Genomic DNA, 21373 nt, shown 5'->3' with positions numbered 1-21373 from the left:
GCCAATAAATGAAAAAAAAAATTAACAGAAAAAAGAGCAATGAAAAATTAAGTTTACTAAGAGCAAAGAAAAATTAAGTTTATTCTTTATAGAGCGTTAAGTTTCAGATCAAGAAGTTGGGAGAAAAAGAGCAAAGAAAAATTAAGTTTATTCATTACAGACAGTTAAGTTTCAGATCAAGAAGTTGGGAGAAAGATTTAAGGGTGTACTGCAATTTCTTCTGGGCCAGCCCTCAACAGAAAATATCATATTAAGAAACAATTTTGAGCAAATCTACCAAACGCATGCCGTTTTTGCCACTACGATTCCGAGGACCTGCGAGCACCACCGCGCTCTCTCCATGGGCTTAAAAGTTGATGCGCATTCACCTGCTAGGAGCTCACCTAACAGGTGGGAGAGTTAACGAATGGGCTCAGTTGCATCCGCAACCATTTAAACTGTAGAGCCAGGAACTACAGAGATATCGTGTCACCTGAGCAGTGTGAACTCTACAGAACCCCGGGTGTTCACCCGTAGGCGGTCCCTGACGCCATAGAAGCAACGACACTATTTGGCAAAATTTGCATTGAGTAAAAAAAACAAAAGGGCAGCCCAACAGATACCTCCAGGTATCAAGTGCCACCGCAAAATTCTAGGAGGCAGTGTGACCGAGCCCTCTTTCCCAAAGGAAAGTTACAGGAGCCGGGTAGCCGAAACTACATGCCACGTCGTGGGGGCATTCCAATGCGGAATCCTAGTTTTGCACACGCGCTCGCGGAGCCAAACGGGAATTATTCCATGGCATTTCGTATGTCCGTCCAGCTCTGCTCGCTGAGTTAACAGCCACATTACTCACCGACGTCTACTTAAACCCGTTAGGGTTGTTTCGTCGCCGGAGCACCTTTCGGAACATACTAGTGCAATGAACTCTCATGATAAAACCAATTTAAAGTCTGGGGGGGAGGGTGAAATACAAAAAATTTTCTTTTTCAAGTCTGCCATCTGAACTCTGTATGTGATCATAAACCGGTCCAATAACGGTTACATTACACAGCCGAGGTGTTTTCCATAGCCTACTTGAGGAACGTTATAGAGGCGCACATCTCAAACCCAAAGGTTTGCCTGTGTGGTCCCCACGGGGATCTGAACTTAATCATTCGCGCTCTAGTTCCTCGTTCGTCAGGAAACGGGGCCGTCACGATCTTACACCATGGACCAAGTAAGAAGATCCAGAGAGAGATGGTAACATTAATTTAAAAAAAAATTAAGAAGAAGAAATTACACTGGGGCAGATTTCTTGGCCGTACGTTGGCACCGTTACGTTTCAGGCCAAGAAAAAAAGAGTAGAGAAATTCTTTTGGCCGTACGTTGGCACCGTTAGGTTTCAGGCCAAGAGAAAAAGAGCAAAGACTTATAAGGATAGAGAGGATAGCCAAAAATGTTACTTACCCATCCAATGGCAGGAGTGGGGATATGAATCCCACTGAAGCACAGAATAGCTGGATATTTAAAGGCTGAAAGGTAAAAATTAAAAATTAATTATTTGGAGAAGGAAAGAAAAGAATTTTTTTTTAACGATTTTAACCTTACCAAGATTGGATGGCAAAAGCCTGAACATAAATACAAGTCCCTTGTGGTGAAAAATTTCAAGTCCAGCAGTCTTGTAATGAGATGTAAAAACTTTAACAAAATTCCGACTATGGTGAAAAAAACTAAGTCCAACGTTCTTACAAAAAAACGTTTGGACTGAATTTTCCACCACAGTCAGAATTTTTTTAAAGTTTTTCATTCTCTTTACAAGGGAGCTGAACTTCGAATTTTTCACACGAGTCAGAATTTTGTCAAAGTCCCAACACTTTCCTTTAACAGCGTTGGACTTTGATTTTTTCGAGCGAGTCGAAAATTTTAACCAAGTCCAGCGATCTTATAGAGAAGGGTCTGGACTTTAACTTTTTCACGCTAATCAGAATTTTGGCAAAGATTTTTCCTATCATTACAAAGGAGTTGGACTTCAACATTTTCACGCAAGTCAGAATTTTAACAAAGATTTAGCGAAATGGACTTGTAAAATTTCAAGCATTATAAGAGAGACATACTTACCCATCCGACGAGGTTGGAGTCCAGGCAGCAAATGAACGAGCCTCTTTGGGTGAGGTATATTTATACCCTTCCGACCAAGAAAAAATAATTTGTGGAATTTTCCAAACCAAATATTTTCACGAACTGAAACCGCATTGATCACGTGTTCAGAGTGTGATTATCACATGCTTGGAGCGTGATGATCACATGTTTGGAGCGTGCTAGTTTTTGTTTGTATTTCTGGTATCTTAAGCCTAACAACCATAGGATAACATGAGAAAATGTTTACTATTGTTATCCTATGGGGGGTAGGGTCTTGGTATGGGATATTATGAAATTTTATCACAAAATTGCGCACGTTAAAATGGTAAAATGCAGTCCCCCATAGGAAACAATGGTAAAATAGGGTTTTTACCTATAACTCGGGATCTATGGGGGGTAGGGTCTTCATATTTGGCATGAAGGTACCCGATGGAGTGTCTTACCCCCCAGGGGGTCGACCCCCCATGGTGACCCCCCTGGGTCTAAAAAATAAAAAAATGTGAATATCTCGGCTGTTTATGGTCCGATTGCCCCCAAAATTTTTCTGTGAGGGGTCACCCCCCTGGGGTCCGGTCAAGGTCAAATTTTCAATCGTCGATATCTCGGCTCCTATGGGACCTAGCTATATGTTGTAACCACTCAAATGATTCGTCTTGACGAGACGGATGTACCTGTACCATCGAGGACATTGTACCACATATGGTACTCGAGTACCAGTAGCAAAATTTTATTTTTCATATGAACGACACGAAACTCGGTAGCTATATAAAGCTAGTCACTCTGCACGTATTGACACAAAGTAATGTCCAATAGTTTCCATAGGTTCCGTGCAAAGGTCCAATAAAGTCCAAAAATTTCAAACTTTAAGGGGCTATAATTCCCTGATGCATCACGTGACATTTTCACCACCAACTGGAATTTACTCGATATTTGATGCTATATCCATCGATACTCGAACCGAGTCTCTAGGTGCCATAGGAGCCGAGATCTGGCACCTGCATCTAAATTTTCAATCGTAAATTGTGAGCACACTATTGATCCTAGAAACATAAAACTAGTACCGTTGGATTTGTCTCGATGCAAGCTTTAAGGCGATCAAACTCCCACATCTCTAGCTGGTCTCAAACCAAAGTTCCAATCCGGACCCGACACTTGTTAAAATCCGTCACCCTCATAACTCGGCTCCTAATGATGCGAACAACTTGAAATTTAAACCGTAGACTCATCTCTGCATCCTCACCCCAAATTACCTTGAACCGGGTCTCTAGCCATATTTGGTCATATGGCCCGTATGTCACTGAAATGATCACTTTTCAGGCTCCCACGGGTCACATATGGCCCTGCATCACTAGATATTTTTGCATTCATCTTTATTCGTCAAGATGGTTCAGGTAATGTATCACACATGATTATCGAGCAATAAATTAATCATTTCATAAAATCGAGCCGAATGCGTGCAATTTGGCAAATGTTCAGCTCGGCTAATTTCTGTCTGGTAAAAGTCATCTTTCCAACAGTACTATATTTGTACTGCTCAAGTCATTCTGCGTCGTTTGATACCAAACACATGTCACTTTGTACCAAAAGAAACCGAGGTTTGAGACCGGGTCTCCAAACTTTAACCCTCTATTGCGCCGAAACTATCAACTTGATGAGTATAAAACGACTACCGTTGAGTGTATCATGTAAAGGGCAATCCAACGACAAAAAATATTTGTCACTAGCTAGTTTCGAACAAGGGTTCAGACCGGGTTCCAAACTACATGAAATTGCAAACTCTGTAACTCGTCTCCTAATAAAAGCAGCAGTATGAAAATTTAGTATTAAACATATCTCGACAAGTTTTATGCAACACCATTTAAATCGTGACTCTGGCAAAATTTGTTTACCTGGCAGGTCATCCAGTATGTTTCCGAGTTGTACAGTCCACCTACGACTCTGAATGAAAAAGGTTTTTCACCGTATGACTAAACCAGGTAAAACGAGTTAAATAATGCATAAATAATTAATATCAGCGAATAAATTACAAAATTGATGCTTGAAAAATGCAATGTTAAAAAGCCATACAACGTACCGTAAACGAGCGAAGAAATTTTTCTCACCAAAAAATTTTTCAGACAAGACAAAACAAGAATTTTTTTCTTAAAATCTTGTCTTTGTCTGTGTCTCCTCTGAAAATTTTTTCTCTTCACTGTTTCACGGTTACTGGTTTATTATACTGATTTTTCCTCTTTTTCCAATAATGTGAAATTTTGCCCAAAGTTTCTTTATAATCATTTCTAGTCATGTTCAAATATTTCATGTTCCGCTCTTTACACTCCAAGACTGGTCATGTTACATCTGTTTATAGTTCTTACAACCTCTTTCTGTAAAAGTGTCCATTCAATATTAAAAAGCTATACAATGTAACATAAACGAGGCAAGAAATTTTTTCCACCAAAAAATTTGTCAGAGCACACAGGTAAAAGTAAAAAAAAAAAAAAAAAAAAAAAAAAAAATTCTCCTGTAATTTTTTTTTTTTTTACTTGACTGTTTTTTTTCCATTTTTCCTCTTTTTTGAATCATAGGAAATTATGCTCAAATTTTCTTAATAACAATTTCTTTCACCCCTTTTCCACTTTATGATCTTGTCTGCCTTAATCTTATTTGCATACCTAAATACCTAAATGACAGCATGTCGCCCATTTGCATGATATTCTAGATTCACCTTCGAATAGTAGCAAAATAAAATATTAAACATTTTGCGTGTATTTAAATGTGTATTAGATGTAAATTATAACGATGCAAATAACAAAAAAATATATATATATTTAAAACTGCAAAAAATAAATCATAAACACATGGAAATACAAAACGCTTTATTTTATTATTCTACAATTAAAACAGATATTGTTACATATAATATTCTGATTTAATATTCAAAGTTTCTACAAAAGTACAATTAGTTTTTACAGATTTTATGCATCTATAGGAAAATCCGAAGAACGCTATATTTTCAGGTTGTATTCTTCTTAGGTAGTTGCTATGCGCTGCTGTGATTTCAGGAACTCCAATGGGATATTCAATTTTGTTCCGAAGAGTGTTCAGAGAAATCCGATGAAAGTTGAGATGTTATGCAGTCGCACAGACTATTACCAACACTGAATAATTTAAATCACATGTGTCAAATCCATTTCACTAGAACTGTTTCTCATTGCATGTTCCCCAGATTGTGGTAAGCAGAACTCTACAAGCATAGGCAGAAGATTTCGAACAATTTCCTTTGACAGAATGACTTGCAAATAAGTCATAGCAACAGTACAGAGGGTTACCAAGCTTATGATCATCTGCAGGATTATCAAAATCGTCGTATTAGCAGGGTTAGTCGAAATATTTTGTCCATTCCAGCAATCGATTAAAAATATCAGCAGCTCCTGGACAATTTCATTTGACAGTATGATTTGTAAGCTAATCATAGCAGATGTCGAATTAGTCAGAAAATCTATGAACATTTGAAGGAGGGTTGAAGCATGTTCTCCATCCAGAGGGAAGTAGATCTCCATTATACGTATCAGAAGATTCTGCAGAATTTCGTCCACCAATAAAGTGCGCAAAATAGTCATGGCATGGATCCAAACAGTTAGCAGTTCCATTAACTTTTGAAGTAAATTGGCAGAGTTCGACGTATTAGTATCCATAGTGTTTTCAGCATTCCGTGTCAAATAGTGGCGGATAAAAGGAATCAGACGATTCCGAATCATTTCATTTGCTAGTACGGTCTCTAAGAGAGCCACAATACAAGTCCAGACAGTTTGCAGGATCATCATCATTTGAAGTATGACAGAAAAACAGAAATATTTAAAGACGTTTATGCAAAAAAAAAAAAAAAAAAATTAAAAAAAAAAATTAAAAAAAAAAATTTAAAAAAAAAAAAATTGTTTACCTGGCAGGTCATCCAGTATGTTTCCGAGTTGTACAGTCCACCTACGACTCTGAATGAAAAAGGTTTTTTCACCGTATGACTAAACCAGGTAAAACGAGTTAAATAATGCATAAATAATTAATATCAGCGAATAAATTACAAAATTGATGCTTGAAAAATGCAATGTTAAAAAGCCATACAACGTACCGTAAACGAGCGAAGAAATTGAGTTTGCTTAGTTTAATTAAATTTTTGGGTATTCAATTTTAGTTTAACATTAAGTTTTTGGACCGTTCAAGTGGGTTAGTAAACACAAAACATGTAAAGCGGACAACATGCAAAGCAGACAGACAAACATAAAACATACAAGACATGAGCTCATCTCCGTCTTCATCTGTAATACCGGCCGATACGATTCACGCGGAGCAACCTTTAAGAGGTTTCATCTAAGCGCAAATTAATTTGCGGAGCTTCAGGGGTTTTAAGGAAGCTTCCAACTTTACTTACAAACTATGACTATCCTAGCTTACAAACTATGACTAATCTAGATTACAAACTAAATACATGTTGGCCGTTCGTTGACACCGTTAGGTTTCAGGCCAATAAATGAAAAAAAAAAAATTAACTGAAAAAAGAGCAATGAAAAATTAAGTTTACTAAGAGCAAAGAAAAATTAAGTTTATTCTTTATAGAGCGTTAAGTTTCACATCAAGAAGTTGCGAGAAAAAGAGCAAAGAAAAATTAAGTTTATTCTTTACAGACTGTTAAGTTTCAGATCAAGAAGTTGGGAGAAAGATTTAAGGGTGTAGTGCAATTTCTTCTTTAGCAGCCCTCAACAGAAAATATCATATTTAGAAACAATTTTGAGCAAATCTACCAAACGCATGCCGTTTTTGCCACTACGATTCCGAGGACCTGCGAGCACCACCGCGCTCTCTCCATGGGCTTAAAAGTTGATGCGCATTCACCTGCTAGGAGCTCACCTAACAGGTGGGAGAGTTAACGAATGGGCTCAGTTGCATCCGCAACCATTTAAACTGTAGAGCCAGGAACTACAGAGATATCGTGTCACCTGAGCAGTGTGAACTCTACAGAACCCCGGGTGTTCACCCGTAGGCGGTCCCTGACGCCATAGAAGCAACGACACTATTTGACAAAATTTGCATTGAGTAAAAAAAACAAAAGGGCAGCCCAACAGATACCTCCAGGTATCAAGTGCCACCGCAAAATTCTAGGAGGCAGTGTGACCGAGCCCTGTTTCCCAAAGGAAAGTTACAGGAGCCGGGTAGCCGAAACTACATGCCACGTCGTGGGGGCATTCCACTGCGGAATCCTAGTTTTGCACACGCGCTCTCGGACCCAAACGGGAATTATTCCATGGCATTTCGTATGTCCGTCCAGCTCTGCTCGCTGAGTTAACAGCCACATTACTCACCGACGTCTACTTAAACCCGTTAGGGTTGTTTCGTCGCCGGAGCACCTTTCGGAACATACTAGTGCAATGAACTCTCATGATAAAACCAATTTAAAGTCTGGGGGGGAGGGTGAAATACAAAAATTTTTTTTTCAAGTCTGCCATCTGAACTCTGTATGTGATCATAAACCGGTCCAATAACGGTTACATTACACAGCCGAGGTGTTTTCCATAGCCTACTTGAGGAACGTTATAGAGGCGCACATCTCAAACCCAAAGGTTTGCCTGTGTGGTCCCCACGGGGATCTGAACTTAATCATTCGCGCTCTAGTTCCTCGTTCGTCAGGAAACGGGGCCGTCACGATCTTACACCATGGAACAAGTAAGAAGATCTAGAGAGAGATGGTAACATTAATTTAAAAAAAAATTAATAAGAAGAAATTACTCTGGGGTGGATTTCTTGGCCGTACGTTGGCACCGTTAGGTTTCAGGCCAAGAAAAAAAGAGTAGAGAAATTCTCTTGGCCTTACGTTGGCACCGTTTGGTTTCAGGCCAAGAGAAAAAGAGCAAAGACTTAAAAGCATAGAGAGGATAGCCAAAAATGTTACTTACCCATCCAATGGCAGGAGTGGCGATATGAATCCCACTGAAGCACAGAATAGTTGGATATTTAAAGGCTGAAAGTTAAAAATTAATTATTTGGAGAAGGAAAGAAAAGAATATATATATATATTTACGATTTTAACCTTACCAAGATTGGATGGCAAAAGCTTGAACATAAATACAAGTCCCTTGCGATGAAAAATTTCAAGTTCAGGAGTCTTGTAATGAGATGTAAAAACTTTAACAAATTTCCGACTATGGTGAAAAAAACGAAGTCCAACGTTCTTACAAAGAAACGTTTGGACTGAATTTTTCACACGAGTCAGAATTTTGTCAAAGTCCCAACACTTTCCTTTAACAGCATTGGACTTTGTTTTTTTCGCGCGATTTGAAAATTTTAACCAAGTCCAGCGATCTTATAGAGAAGGGTCTGGACTTTAACTTTTTCACGCTAATCAGAATTTTGGCAAAGATTTTTTCTATCATTACATAGGAGTTGGACTTCAACATTTTCACGCAAGTCAGAATTTTAACAAAGATTTAGCGAAATGGACTTGTAAAATTTCAAGCATTATAAGAGAGACATACTTACCCATCCGACGAGGTTGGAGTCCAGGCAGCAAATGAACGAGCCTCCTTGGGTGAGGCATATTTATACCCCTCCGACAAAGAAAAAATAATTTGTGGAATTTTCCAAACCAAATATTTTCACGAACTGAAACCGCATTGATCACGTGTTCAGAGTGTGATTATCACATGCTTGGAGCGTGATGATCACATGTTTGGAGCGTGCTAGTTTTTGTTTGTATTTCTGGTATCTTAAGCCTAACAACCATAGGATAACATGAGAAAATGTTTACTATTGTTATCCTATGGGGGGTAGGGTCTTGGTATGGGATATTATGAAATTTTATCACAAAATTGCGCACGTTAAAATGATAAAATGCAGTCCCCCATAGGAAACAATGGTAAAATAGGGTTTTTACCTATAACTCGGGATCTATGGGGGGTAGGGTCTTCATATTTGGCATGAAGGTATCCGATGGAGTGTCTTACCCCCCAGGGGGTCGACCCCCCATGGTGACCCCCCTGGGTCTAAAAAATAAAAAAATGTGAATATCTCGGCTGTTTATGGTCCGATTGCCCCCAAAATTTTTCTGTGAGGGGTCACCCCCCTGGGGTCCGGTCAAGGTCAAATTTTCAATCGTCGATATCTCGGCTCCTATGGGACCTAGCTATATGTTGTAACCACTCAAATGATTCGTCTTGACGAGACGGATGTACCTGTACCATCGAGGACATTGTACCACATATGGTACTCGAGTACCAGTAGCAAAATTTTATTTTTCATATGAACGACACGAAACTCGGTAGCTATATAAAGCTAGTCACTCTGCACGTATTGACACAAAGTAATGTCCAATAGGTTACATAGGTTCCGTGCAAAGGTCCAATAAAGTCCAAAAATTTCAAACTTTAAGGGGCTATAATTCCCTGATACATCACGTGACATTTTCACCACCAACTGGAATTTACTCGATATTTGATGCTCTATCCATCGATACTCGAACCGAGTCTCTAGGTGCCATAGGAGCCGAGATCTGGCACCTGCATCTAAATTTTCAATCGTAAATTGTGAGCACACTATTGACCCTAGAAACATAAAACTAGTACCGTTGGATTTGTCTCGATGCAAGCTTTAAAGCTACCAAACTCCCACTTCTCTAGCTGGTCTCAAACCAAAGTTCCAATCCGGACCCGACACTTGTTAAAATCCGTCACCCTCATAACTCGGCTCCTAATGATGCGAACAACTTGAAATCTAAACCGTAGACTCATCTCTGCATCCTCACCCCAAATCACCTTGAACCGGGTCTCTAGCCATATTTGGTCATATGGCCCGTATGTCACTGAAATGATCATTTTTCAGGCTCCCACGGGTCACATATGGCCCTGCATCACTAGATATTTTTGCATTCATCTTTATTCGTCAAGATGGTTCAGGTAATGTATCACACATGATTATCGAGCAATAAATTAAACATTTCATAAAATCGAGCCGAATGCGTGCAATTTGGCAAATGTTCAGCTCGGCTAATTTCTGTCTGGTAAAAGTCATCTTTCCTACAGTACTATATTTGTACTGCTCAAGTCATTCTGCGTCATTTGATACCAAACACATGTCACTTTGTACCAAAAGAAACCGAGTTTTGAGACCGGGTCTCCAAATTTAACCCTCTAATGCGCCGAAACTATCAACTTGATGAGTATGAAACGACTACCGTTGAGTGTATTATGTAAAGGGCAATCCAACGATAAAAAATATTTGTCACTAGCTAGTTTGGAACATGGGTTTCAGACCGGGTTCCAAACTGCATGAAATTGCAAACTCTGTAACTCGTCTCCTAATAAAAGCAGCAATATGAAAATTTAGTATTAAACATATCTTGACAATTTTTATGCAACACCATTGAAATTGTGACTCTGGCAAAATTTGTTTACCTGGCAGGTCATCCAGTATTTTTCCGAGTTGTATAGTCCACCTACGACTCTGAATGAAAAAGTTTTTTCACCGTATGACTAAACCAGGTAAAACGAGTTAAATAATGCATAAATAATTAATATCAGCGTATAAATTACAAAATTGATGCTTGAAAAATGCAATGTTAAAAGGCCATACAACGTACCGTAAACGAGGGAAGAAATGTTTCTCACCAAAAAATTTTTCAGACAAGACAAAACAAGAATTTTTTTTGAAAATCTTGTCTTTGTCTGTGTCTCCTTTGAAAATTTTTTCTCTTCACTGTTTCTCGGTTACTGATTTATTATACTGATTTTTCCTCTTTTTCCAATAATGTGAAATTTTGCCCAAAGTTTCTTTATAATCTTTTCTAGTCATGTTCAAATATTTCATGTTCCGCTCTTTACACTCCAATACTGGTCATGTTACATCTGTTTATAGTTCTTACAACCTCTTTCTGTAAAAGTCTCGTTTGCATCTTTCCAAGATTGGTATTTCATCTGATCCAAAAAAATGGGTGAGAGTCGACACGAGTCGGTTCAAGACTCGTATCAACTCTCTCCCACCTTTTTGGGGAAGCTGGTTTTCAGTTCACAGTTCGTACCTGCACAGAGGTCATTTAACGTCTTCAAACATCCATCTTTCCAAGCACGACGAGTGAAACGCATGTCCACTGGTCATAGTCACCTCGTGGAATACAGGCTGAGTGCAGATGACGCACTCTTGTTGTTTTGAAAAGCAGGTATTGGGGCTGTAGGATGAGTAAATAGCTTCCAATACCAACTCGCCCATTTTCTTCCACTGCTCCACATTCCATTGCCGTTGAGTTCCTCGGAAATATACAGTCATTGCCAAGTGAATCAAATGGGTAATTGCAATTTCTTTCCAAACTGCCCATGGTAGTCCATGAAGCCTTCTTGCCAATTCTTGGAACTCGTCACTGTATACTGATTCATCCAATTCCATGAAACCGTTAAAACCAGGCATGATCCAGCTTCGATGGTTCACAATCTCTTTCAATTGCCTCTCAATCCTTGTTCGGAGGCTTTCAAGTTCCCCGGTCATTGCTACAATTTCAGGTGGTGGCAGCGACTCCAAGACGGCTCGGACAGTCTGAATATACTCAGCGAGAGACATGGCGCAATTGCTACAAATATATCATGCAAATGAGTGTTTGATGCGAGCCTTTATAGTCAGAGTGATGAGGAAGTAGCTTCTGATTGGTTCTCAGCGTCATGACATCATATGCGCATGCTCTGTGACTAACTGGCAAGTATCCAGAATACACTGACACACTGAATGTTGCAAAAATAATTCGTCCAAGCTTGACAAGTCTGAAATACACCGATACACATCATGTTGCAAAAAGTAACTAGTCCAAGCTGCAACAGTCTCTGATAACAGTCTTTGAAACAACACAAATAACTCTTTGCAATCTTGGCAAGTAAACGGAACCAAAAAAATGGGAGAGATTTTTCTGCTTGTCCACAAACTCTCTCCCATTTTTTCGGGGGAAATGTTCCCATCAAAGTTCAAATCCATTTCAATCAGTTTTTGTTGCTTTTCACTTGCATTTGGTCCGTTGACTCCACATCAATTCTAGGTCCTAAATACACCCCTTTGTGAAGAAGCATGGGTTCCAACAACAACAATGTAGCCATGTCGTATGTCCCGATAATAATTTCTTTCCAAGTATCGGCATCTCTCTGCAAAATCTGATAAAATCGGCCAGTCAAGAAAGTTTCCATCTCGTGCATGGGAACTTCATATTCCGCACCGTCCACATAATCAGTCTCAAACCCATTCAACGGATGCACCATCGAGTTTTTTCACAATTTCGTCAAATGTGAACGGGCCATACGATTCTTTTGTCGTCATCACGATCATCGTGGACTCTGGATCAGAGACTTTACAAAAAGCAACTTTCCGTATGCACCACACACCCCTTTGCCAAATCCAGTCGGCAGGAGCAACGTAGTGAACACGAGAGAGACTCATGGTGAGAACAGCAGTAAGAAGTTAGCACTCTGTGAAGAAATGCAATGAGAGGACTCGGGTTTTATAGTCTGAGAAAGGAGGAAAGTCGCGTCTGATTGGTCCACGTTAGAGTACGTGACTGGAAGAAATGTTCAAGTCGGACTTGCAATCTTGGAATAATAATTTTTTCTCGGTAAAGAGATGCGCGCACAAGGGCCACAAAAAATTTCTTGCACCAAACAAGGTTTAAGAGTGTGAAACATAAATTTTCACGCATAAAACACAACCAAAGTCGGATTAAAACTTGTTTAGTGAACCGCCCAAGAAATTACATGCAACAACATACTCTGCAGAGAGCACAAAATATTATGGGTCAGAAAAAGTTTTCAGTAGAGACAAAAAGACAAGACAAAAAAAAATTGTCTTTTTTTTTATTTGCCTTGTTTTGCTCTGAAAAGTTTTCTTTACCCAAATACTGACTTTCAGTTCCTGATCATTCATAAAATTCACAAAACACTGATTCCAGCAACGTGGTGCTTGTTTGAGTCCATATAAACTTTTATGCAATTTACAGACTCTCCCAGTATTATCATTGAAGTCTTCTGGTTGTGTCATGAACACTTCCTCCTTAAGGGTTCCATACAAAAATTCAGTCTTTACATCAAACTGCTTCAAGTACAAATTTTCTTTTGCCGCCACAGCAAGAACAGCTCTCAAAGTGTCATATCTTGCAACAGGGCTGAATGTCTCGTCGTAATCAAAGCCTGCTTTTTGGGCATAACCCTTGGCTACAAGACGAGCTTTGTGTCGTTCCACAGTACCACTGAATTATATTTCTTCCTCAGCACCCATCGACAGTTGATAACTTTGGAACCTTTGGGTCTCTCAACAAGTTCCCATGTTTCATTTTCATGAAGGGCTTTTATTTCTTCTTTCATTGCTTCTAGCCACAGTTCACTTTCACTTGACGAAAGAGTTTCAGAATATGTGGATGGATTTTCACTGTTTTCAAATTCTTCTACAGCAGCTATGTTTGCCATCAGATATTCTCCGGATTTCATCCATGCAGGAGAGCTTCGGATTCTTCCAGATTTTCTAACAGGCTCTTGTTCTTCGAATAGATTACGTTCTTCACTCCGAGTTTCTTCATACCTTTCATTTAAGTCTTCCTCCACCTCCACTGTCACAGGAGTGGTGCACAAACGTTCTGGTTTGAAATCAACATCTCGAGATTTTATGATTTTCTTCCGAGAAGGCAGATAGATCTTATAACCATCTTTTTTGTTTACATACCCCAAAAAATGACCATGAACACTTTTATCTTCAAACTTACTTCTGAAGATCTTTGGTATATGCGCATAGCATTCGGTTCCAAATACTTTCAGGTGGTCAAGTTTAGTTTTTGGCTCACCAGTCCAAAGTTCATGAGGACTTTTGCTTTCATCTGGGGATAAACCAGTGTGATTTAGTAGATACACTGCGGTGTCACATGCGTTAGCCCAAAGTGACCGAGGCAATGCACTTGCTGCAAGCATAGAAAGAGCCAGTTCAACAATTGTTCGGTTTTCCCTCTCTGCTACACCATTTTGCTCTGGCTTGTATGGTACACTAAGAGTTAGTGCTATACCTTTTTCAGCAAGCATCTTTTGAACTGCACCACAGTCAAATTCTCCTCCTTCATCACAACGGAAACTTTCACAACATGGACAAGATTAGTCGCTTCATTGAGAAACGTACGTTGACAACATCACTTTTCTTTTTCAAAAAGAAGATTCTACGATATTTGCTATAGTCATCTTTAAAGCAAACATAATATCTTGCACCACTAAAGGAGTCCACAGACATAGGGCCATTAACATCAGCATTAATGATTTCACCAATTGACATCGCTCTATAGGGACGTGACTTGAAGGGTTTTCAATGAGCTTTTCCAAGAGCACATCCATTACAAAATTCACTTGTCGCTGCATGATTTACAGATATGCCAATATCAGTTAGCAGCTTTCGAACATGCCGCTTATTTTGATGACCAAAACGTTCATGCCATAGCTGCAAAGATTCAGTCTCTGTAGCAATACTTATCTCAGCTGGACTTGCTGGGATAACAACCCTCATAGACATAATGTATGTGCCATCTCTCCAGGATCCAACTGCAACAAGTTCTTCATTACGAAAAAATTCAGCATACCTTTTGGTCATTTTTACTTCAACTCCATGCTTGGTAGCCTTTGTACAGAGAAGAGATGCCATTTCACATCAGGGACATACCAGACATTTTCCATGTGAGCATCATACCATTTACCTTGAATACAAACTTCAATGTTTATTCTGCCAAATCCATATGCATAGATTTTGTTATTATCAGCAAGTGATACCTCAATGGGCACAGGAAAATGTTTGTACGAAGTAAAGTACTGTTTGTTAGCAGTCATGTGATGTGAAGCACCAGAATCACAGACCCAAACATCAGGATGTGTACTGTCTGCACTAGCAGCAAATGCACCTTTATTATGCTTTGAGACATTTGACCTTCTCTTAGGGCAGTCCTTACAAAGATATGTATTCGAACCACACTTAAAACAGTTCTTTTGCTTGAAATTGCTAGATTTATTACCTACAGGAGTACTTTCAGGAAGTCTTTCCCCATTTTTCACAGGTTTTTGCTTAAAACCAGGCACACGAGCTGCAAATGCGCCATAATCCACAGCAGCGTTGGATTTAACACGTTGTTCAATTGTACACAATTTTTCAACAAGATTCTTGGTTGTTCGTTTATCAGAGTCTAGAGACTCCCAAACATTGCTGAATTCTTGAAATTCTGGACCCACAGTAAGCAATATTTTACCATGCAATAATTCTTCTGGAATATTACTTGATCCAATACGATTTAATTCACAGTTCATATCCGTGTAGATTCTTTCAACTTTAGCTGCATGTGTACCAACATTGTCATTAGGATCTCTACCAACTTGAAAAAATTGTGTCATCAATAAATTAAGTCTCTGAATACTGCTTTGTTCAAAAACACTAATTAATTTGTCCCAAATGTCCTTTGCATTCGAGTACGTCATCACTAAATCGGTTACAGAAGCGCTCAACGTACTTGCAATAAGCGCGGCTGCCTTAGCGTTATCACGCCTTCATTCAGCCACCTTCTTTACATGCTCATCCGCACTAACATCATCGTTTACAGCGACCGGACAAATTTTAGTTCCATCAATAATTGATGTGAGATCATATTGTTCAAAGTGCATTTTCATTTGCCACTTCCAATTGCTCCAATTTTCCGCACCTTCTAGTTTGTCAATTTGTACTTTCAAATCCATAGCGTCTCGCTGTTAGGCCTAGCACGCAGTTCACTTCACTTTTCAAACATTTTAGCAGATATTAAATTCAAGCAGATTTAAAACACGCTGGGCCCATAACCTGTTAAGGTTATCGATAAATTCTATCGATGGGTAAAAACAAAAAGCAATTAATTAAGTACAAATAAAAAAACAAAATGCATATTAGGAGCTAGAAACGCAACCGTTTTTATTACTGAATTCTAAAAAGTAAAAAAACTTGGGTAAACATGAGTTGAGTTGTTGCTTGTCTGAGTTAAAGTTGAGTTGTTACAATAAAAAGCGAATGCTGGAAGTGTGTTTTTCACTGATGCTGGAACTAAACGTTATTACAAGAAACTGTTTATCGAACTCCGGTTGCCCTATACTACCTATCTCATAAATCATAGAATTTACGATTCCAAGTGCATATTTTGCGGAAAGCGATGTCATCGTTGGATGGCTATCGCAAGGGGTATCGCCCTATTCAATCGCATGAATATCGACCCTATTCCGCACTGATGGAATGCACATTTGCATATTTGGACTGTTATAGTTTCTTTGCCCATTGACGTGTGTTTGTTTGCACATCTGGACCAATCAGAAGACGTAATTATGCTTTGTCAGAGTATAAAAGGCCTCGCTTTCACGCATTCAATTCATATCTTCTCTTGCTCAGACAGTGAGATTCACAATGAGTCTGGATAGTGTTCAATACCTCGCTCTTGCAGACTGTATGATGAAAGACGGCAAGTGGCGTGTTCGCCGCTTATCTTTCGTCCCACGGTAAATCCCGACGAGACTTTGGTGGTGGTGCCGGCAAAAGAGTCTTGGTGGAGCTTTACATACCAAGACGTGGAAACGAACTGCACGGTACACCCATTGAACGGGTTTCCGTTGGAGAATTGCATGGGACGAGAATTTAAAGTAGAGCTTGATTCGATGGAAAACTTTCTGAGAGGACAATTTTATTTGACTACTCTGAAGACTCCGGATGCTTGGGACGTGAAAATTGGAACTTTTGACATGGCAACATTTATGTTTCTGCAACCCCTCTGGAAAGACAAGATTGTCTTTCTGGGTGAAAGACTGAACGTGGAAAAAGAAGTTTGCAGACAGTTCCGCTTGCATAAGGATATGTCACCATTCTAAGTTTTTTGGGATTTGATCCCCCAGAAAAATGGGTGAGAGTTTGATGCAATGAAGAAGCATTGCATCAAACTCTTTCCCATTTTTTTGGATCAAACTATTGGCCAAAATTGGAAGAGTGAATTTACATCTTGGTGACTAGCAAAGTGCTTTGTGTGAACGAAAACACGAAAAATATTCCCTTAATTGATTTGGAGTCTCCAGAAAATTCAATAAAGACTAGCCAAGAGTCCCCTGTGGAAAATGTGTCACAGGACACAATTCAAGAGCTCCCTGGGGAAAATGTTTCACAGGATACAATTGAAGAGCCCCTTGTGGAAAATGTTTCTGAGGACATTACACAAGAACCTTCTCTGGAACCACCATCAACACCAGAGACTGTCCCCAATTCACCAAATCTAAGGACAGTGTCTGAAAGGGTCCCAGTTTTTTATGTAAATTTGAACAATTCATCTGCCGAACTTTCAAGTGGGTCATTTCTCGAACCGGTAGATTTGATTGTAAAATTTCATACATGGCCCTCAAGAGTGTATATTGTTCCTGGCGAATATGGCGCCATGTATTGGACTACTAATTTCAAGAGATCATAATAAAAATGTTTGAATAATTTGTGTTTCAATTATTTGTGTCATTCATAAAATTAACATTTATAGCACAAACAGAAACAGTGCATGTTTAACAATAGCAAAAGAAATTCTTGTACAAAAAAAATTTCAGAGAGAGAAAGTCAATTTTTTTAACTTTTTCTTTTTCTGAGTTTACTTGTAGCTGTACCCCAAATTCTTTTCTCTGTAAATTGCATTGCATTTTTAGTAACACCATTATTGTAAGTGTTCTCCAAGCAACAATTCCAATTTTGGATAAAATATTCGCCATCGTGAAAGTTTTCATCTCTTCCAACTACTCACTCAGCGAGTTCCAGCAGCTCAACTGTGCAAGATCTCCCTCTCAACTCTCTCTCTCTCTGTCTGTACCCACTACTAATTTTTGTGCCAATGATGGATGCTTTTACAAAGAAAAAATCCGATAGTCTTGTGGCGGTGTCCCACCCGGGAACATGGGGGCCCTTTGAAGACCTCATGCTTCAAGGCCGGATTATCGCTTTCATTTCTTTCAGGGAATACATGACTCACCGAATATTCCACCATGAGGTGAAGGATGGAACTTTGAATACGTTGCACGTGCACAACTTTAAGAGAACTGTGATGGAATGCAAGCAGGTGAATTTCTTCGATCCCAGCGTAAGATGGTCTCGAATGGCCAAGGAGCTGAAGCTGAGCCCGACCCACGAAAAGAAAAATTCTGATCAAAGACTCAGCTTCAAATTGGATAATATGCTAATAGTTAAGCAGCTATTTTCCTTTGGACTATGGACTGTGCCTAGTGGGTAGGGCCACGTTTTCCAAACATCCGACGCACCGATGCTGATTTACCATCTTCCTTCAAAAAGTTTACAGTGTCAGCCAAAACTCAGAACGATGCGAAGGAGATTTGTCGAGCAAGATCAATACTTGTTCGACAGGTATGTCATGCATCTGAATTCAATATATGTTGTGCCACCCGAGACCAGATATTTGATTTTTACTGTACAAAAAACTTTATTTGCTGTGGATGAGATGGCGTGGGAGGATGTCCGAGGCCTTCAAGACTTTCGTACACATAGGCAGTACACCTTGCCGGCATATAATTTGCCCCCTCCCACGCCAAAGCACGAGATGCAAGTGCCAGACATCATCAGACCTGAGGAAAGGCGATCGAGAAAAAGGATGAGAAGGAACTCACCCGAACCTGTATTCATTCGGCCGAGAAAAATTGTCAATGTGCTACGAGACCCTGAGTCTGAGACTGTTGTGCAAATTCAACCAGTGACTTTTGTGCTAGATCCCACACATGACCCTGAGCCCGAGCCCACACAAGTGCAAATGGACCCTGACCCTGAGCCCGAGCCCACACAAGCATCGCAGGAAGATGTTTTAATATTTCAAGACGATTGGATGAACATTAAGCAGCAAGATGTTTGCCAAGAAACCATTAATGATTTCTTGGCAAACCTTGAGCGAGAACTTTGTTCGACGGGTCCGGCTCATCAGATACATGTGGAAAGACCTCCTGCTGTACACCAACCACCAAATGTGTCTGTTGTGTTACCTCCACCCCCAGATAATTACTGGGGGTCCAATGAAACTTTACCTACAATGTCATTTAGAGACACTTCTGCAAATTTGTTCGATGAATCACCACCGATGGACTTGACATTGGAAGCAAGAGTGGCCCTTCCCAGGCAAACTCAGGTCTTTAAACCTGGTCCACTGGACTTGTCATGTAAACTAATTTGAGTAATGTGTAAATATTTCATGTTTGTAAAGTAATTTCTGTGCTGTGTAATTATTTAATGCTTGTAAACTAATTACTGTGCTGTCTTATTGTCAATAAATAATGTTTTCATATGAATAAGGCCCTGTTTCATTTCTCTTGCAAAATTTTTTTTCCTCAAATCATAAATTTGCAGTTTCCTTCTTGTAAGACATCCTGTCTCTTGCAAAGTTTTACCCAATATAAAGAATTCTCGTAAAAAAAAGAAATTAATATTTTACTCGTCCTTATAAGCAATTTATTTCATGACGAGTAAATATTTGGGGCAGAACACGAAATATTTCACTTCCAAGAATGGTAATTTAACACAAACCCTCAATTTAATATTTTACTTGACAATTATGTCCTTAAAACAAAAGCAATTTGTTTCATGACGAGTAAATATGTAGGCTAAAAGTCGAAGCATTTCACTTGCAAGTATGGAAATTAAACACAAACACTCAAGTAAATATTTAGGGCAGAACACGAAGCATTTCACTTGCAAATATGGAAATTTAACACAAGTAAATATTTAGGGCAGAACACTAAGCATTTCACTTACAATCATAAAATTGTCGTTTTCCACTTTTGACAAATTTTTCTTGGAGTTACAGTGCTCATATATTTTTTCGAGCAACTGTAGGTATAAAAGTTTTTTTTTTTTTTTTTTTTTTTTTTTTTTTTGCGGAAACGTCTTTAAATATTTCTGCTTTTCTATCGTACTTCAAATGATGATGATCCTGCAAACTGTCTGGACTTGTATTGTGGCTCTCTTAGAGACCGTACTAGCAAATGAAATGATTCGGAATCGTCTGATTCGTTTTATCCGCCACTATTTGACACGGAATGCTGAAAACAATACGGATACTAATACGTCGAACTCTGTCAATTTACTTCAAAAGTTGATGGAACTGCTAACTGTTTGGATCCATGCCATGACTATCTTGCGTTCTTTACTGGTGGACGAAATTCTGCACAATCTTCTCATACGTATAATGGAAATCTACTTGCCTCTGGATGGAGAACATGCTACAACCCTCCTTCAAATGTTCATAGATTTTCTAACTAATTCGACATCTCCTATGATTAGCTTACAAATCATACTGTCAAATGAAATTGTCCAGGGGCTGCTGATATTTTTAATCGATTACAGGACTGGACAAAATATTTGGAATAACCCTGCTAATACGACGATTTTGACAATCCTGCAGATGATCATAAGCTTCGTAACCCTCTGTACTGTTGCTATGACTTATTTGCAAGTCATTCTGTCAAAGGAAATTGTTCGAAAGCTTCTGCCTATGCTTGTAGAGTTCTGCTTACCACAATCTGGGTAACATGCAATGAGAAACACTTCTAGTGAAATGGATTTGACACATGCGATTTAAATTATTCAGTGTTGGTAATAGGCTGTGCGACAGTATAACATCTCAACTTTCATCGGATTTCTCTGAACACTCTTCGGAACAAAATGAATATCCCATTGGAGTTCCTGAAATCACAGCAGCGCATAGCAAATATCTAAGAAGAATTGAATCTGAAAGCATCGCTCTTCGGAATTTCCTATAGATGCATATGATCTGTAAAAGCTATTTGTACTTTTGTAGAAACTTTGAATGTTAAATCAGAATATTATATGTAACAATGTCTGTTTTAATTGTAGAATAATAAAATAAAGCGTTTTGTATTTCCATGTGTTTATGATTTATTTTTTGCAGTTTTAAATATATTTTTTTGTTATTTGCATCGCTTTAATTTACATCTAATACACATTTAAGTACACGCAAAATGTTTAATATTTTATTTTGCTACTATGCGAAGGTGAAACTAGCAATTATTTAAACAAATGGAAAGCCAAGATTTATATTTAATTTTACAGTGTTGCTGTAAAATAAAATCCCTGTTTGGTGGGTTCTACAGCTAAAATGAATGATAGAAATGAAACAACATTTCATATACAGAATATGGATGGGAAATTCGGTCGAAAAAAAGCTGACACCAACAGGTGAACATAGAAGAAGTATTGGCGCTGC

At 38.9% G+C, this 21373-nt stretch overlaps 1 protein-coding gene across 1 annotated transcript; it reads right to left on the bottom strand.

Annotated features, from left to right (window-relative positions):
- Positions 1-14717: 14717 nt before the first annotated feature.
- LOC129975184 (uncharacterized) lies at positions 14718-15587 on the bottom strand. Its single transcript, XM_056088161.1, has one exon. The coding sequence runs from the start codon at positions 15585-15587 to the stop codon at positions 14718-14720; it is 870 nt and encodes a 289-aa protein (XP_055944136.1).
- Positions 15588-21373: the final 5786 nt, after the last annotated feature.

This window comes from Argiope bruennichi, chromosome 1 (assembly GCF_947563725.1).
Source record: "Argiope bruennichi chromosome 1, qqArgBrue1.1, whole genome shotgun sequence".
NCBI classification, from domain to species: Eukaryota; Metazoa; Arthropoda; class Arachnida; order Araneae; family Araneidae; genus Argiope; species Argiope bruennichi.
The sequence above is the reverse complement of the archived record's forward strand: the minus strand, read 5'-3'. Positions and strand labels throughout refer to the sequence as shown.

Bases quoted from the DNA above. Each gene is read 5' to 3' on its own strand.
- LOC129975184 (XM_056088161.1), bottom strand. From the start codon at position 15,587: ATGACGTACTCGAATGCAAAGGACATTTGGGACAAATTAATTAGTGTT.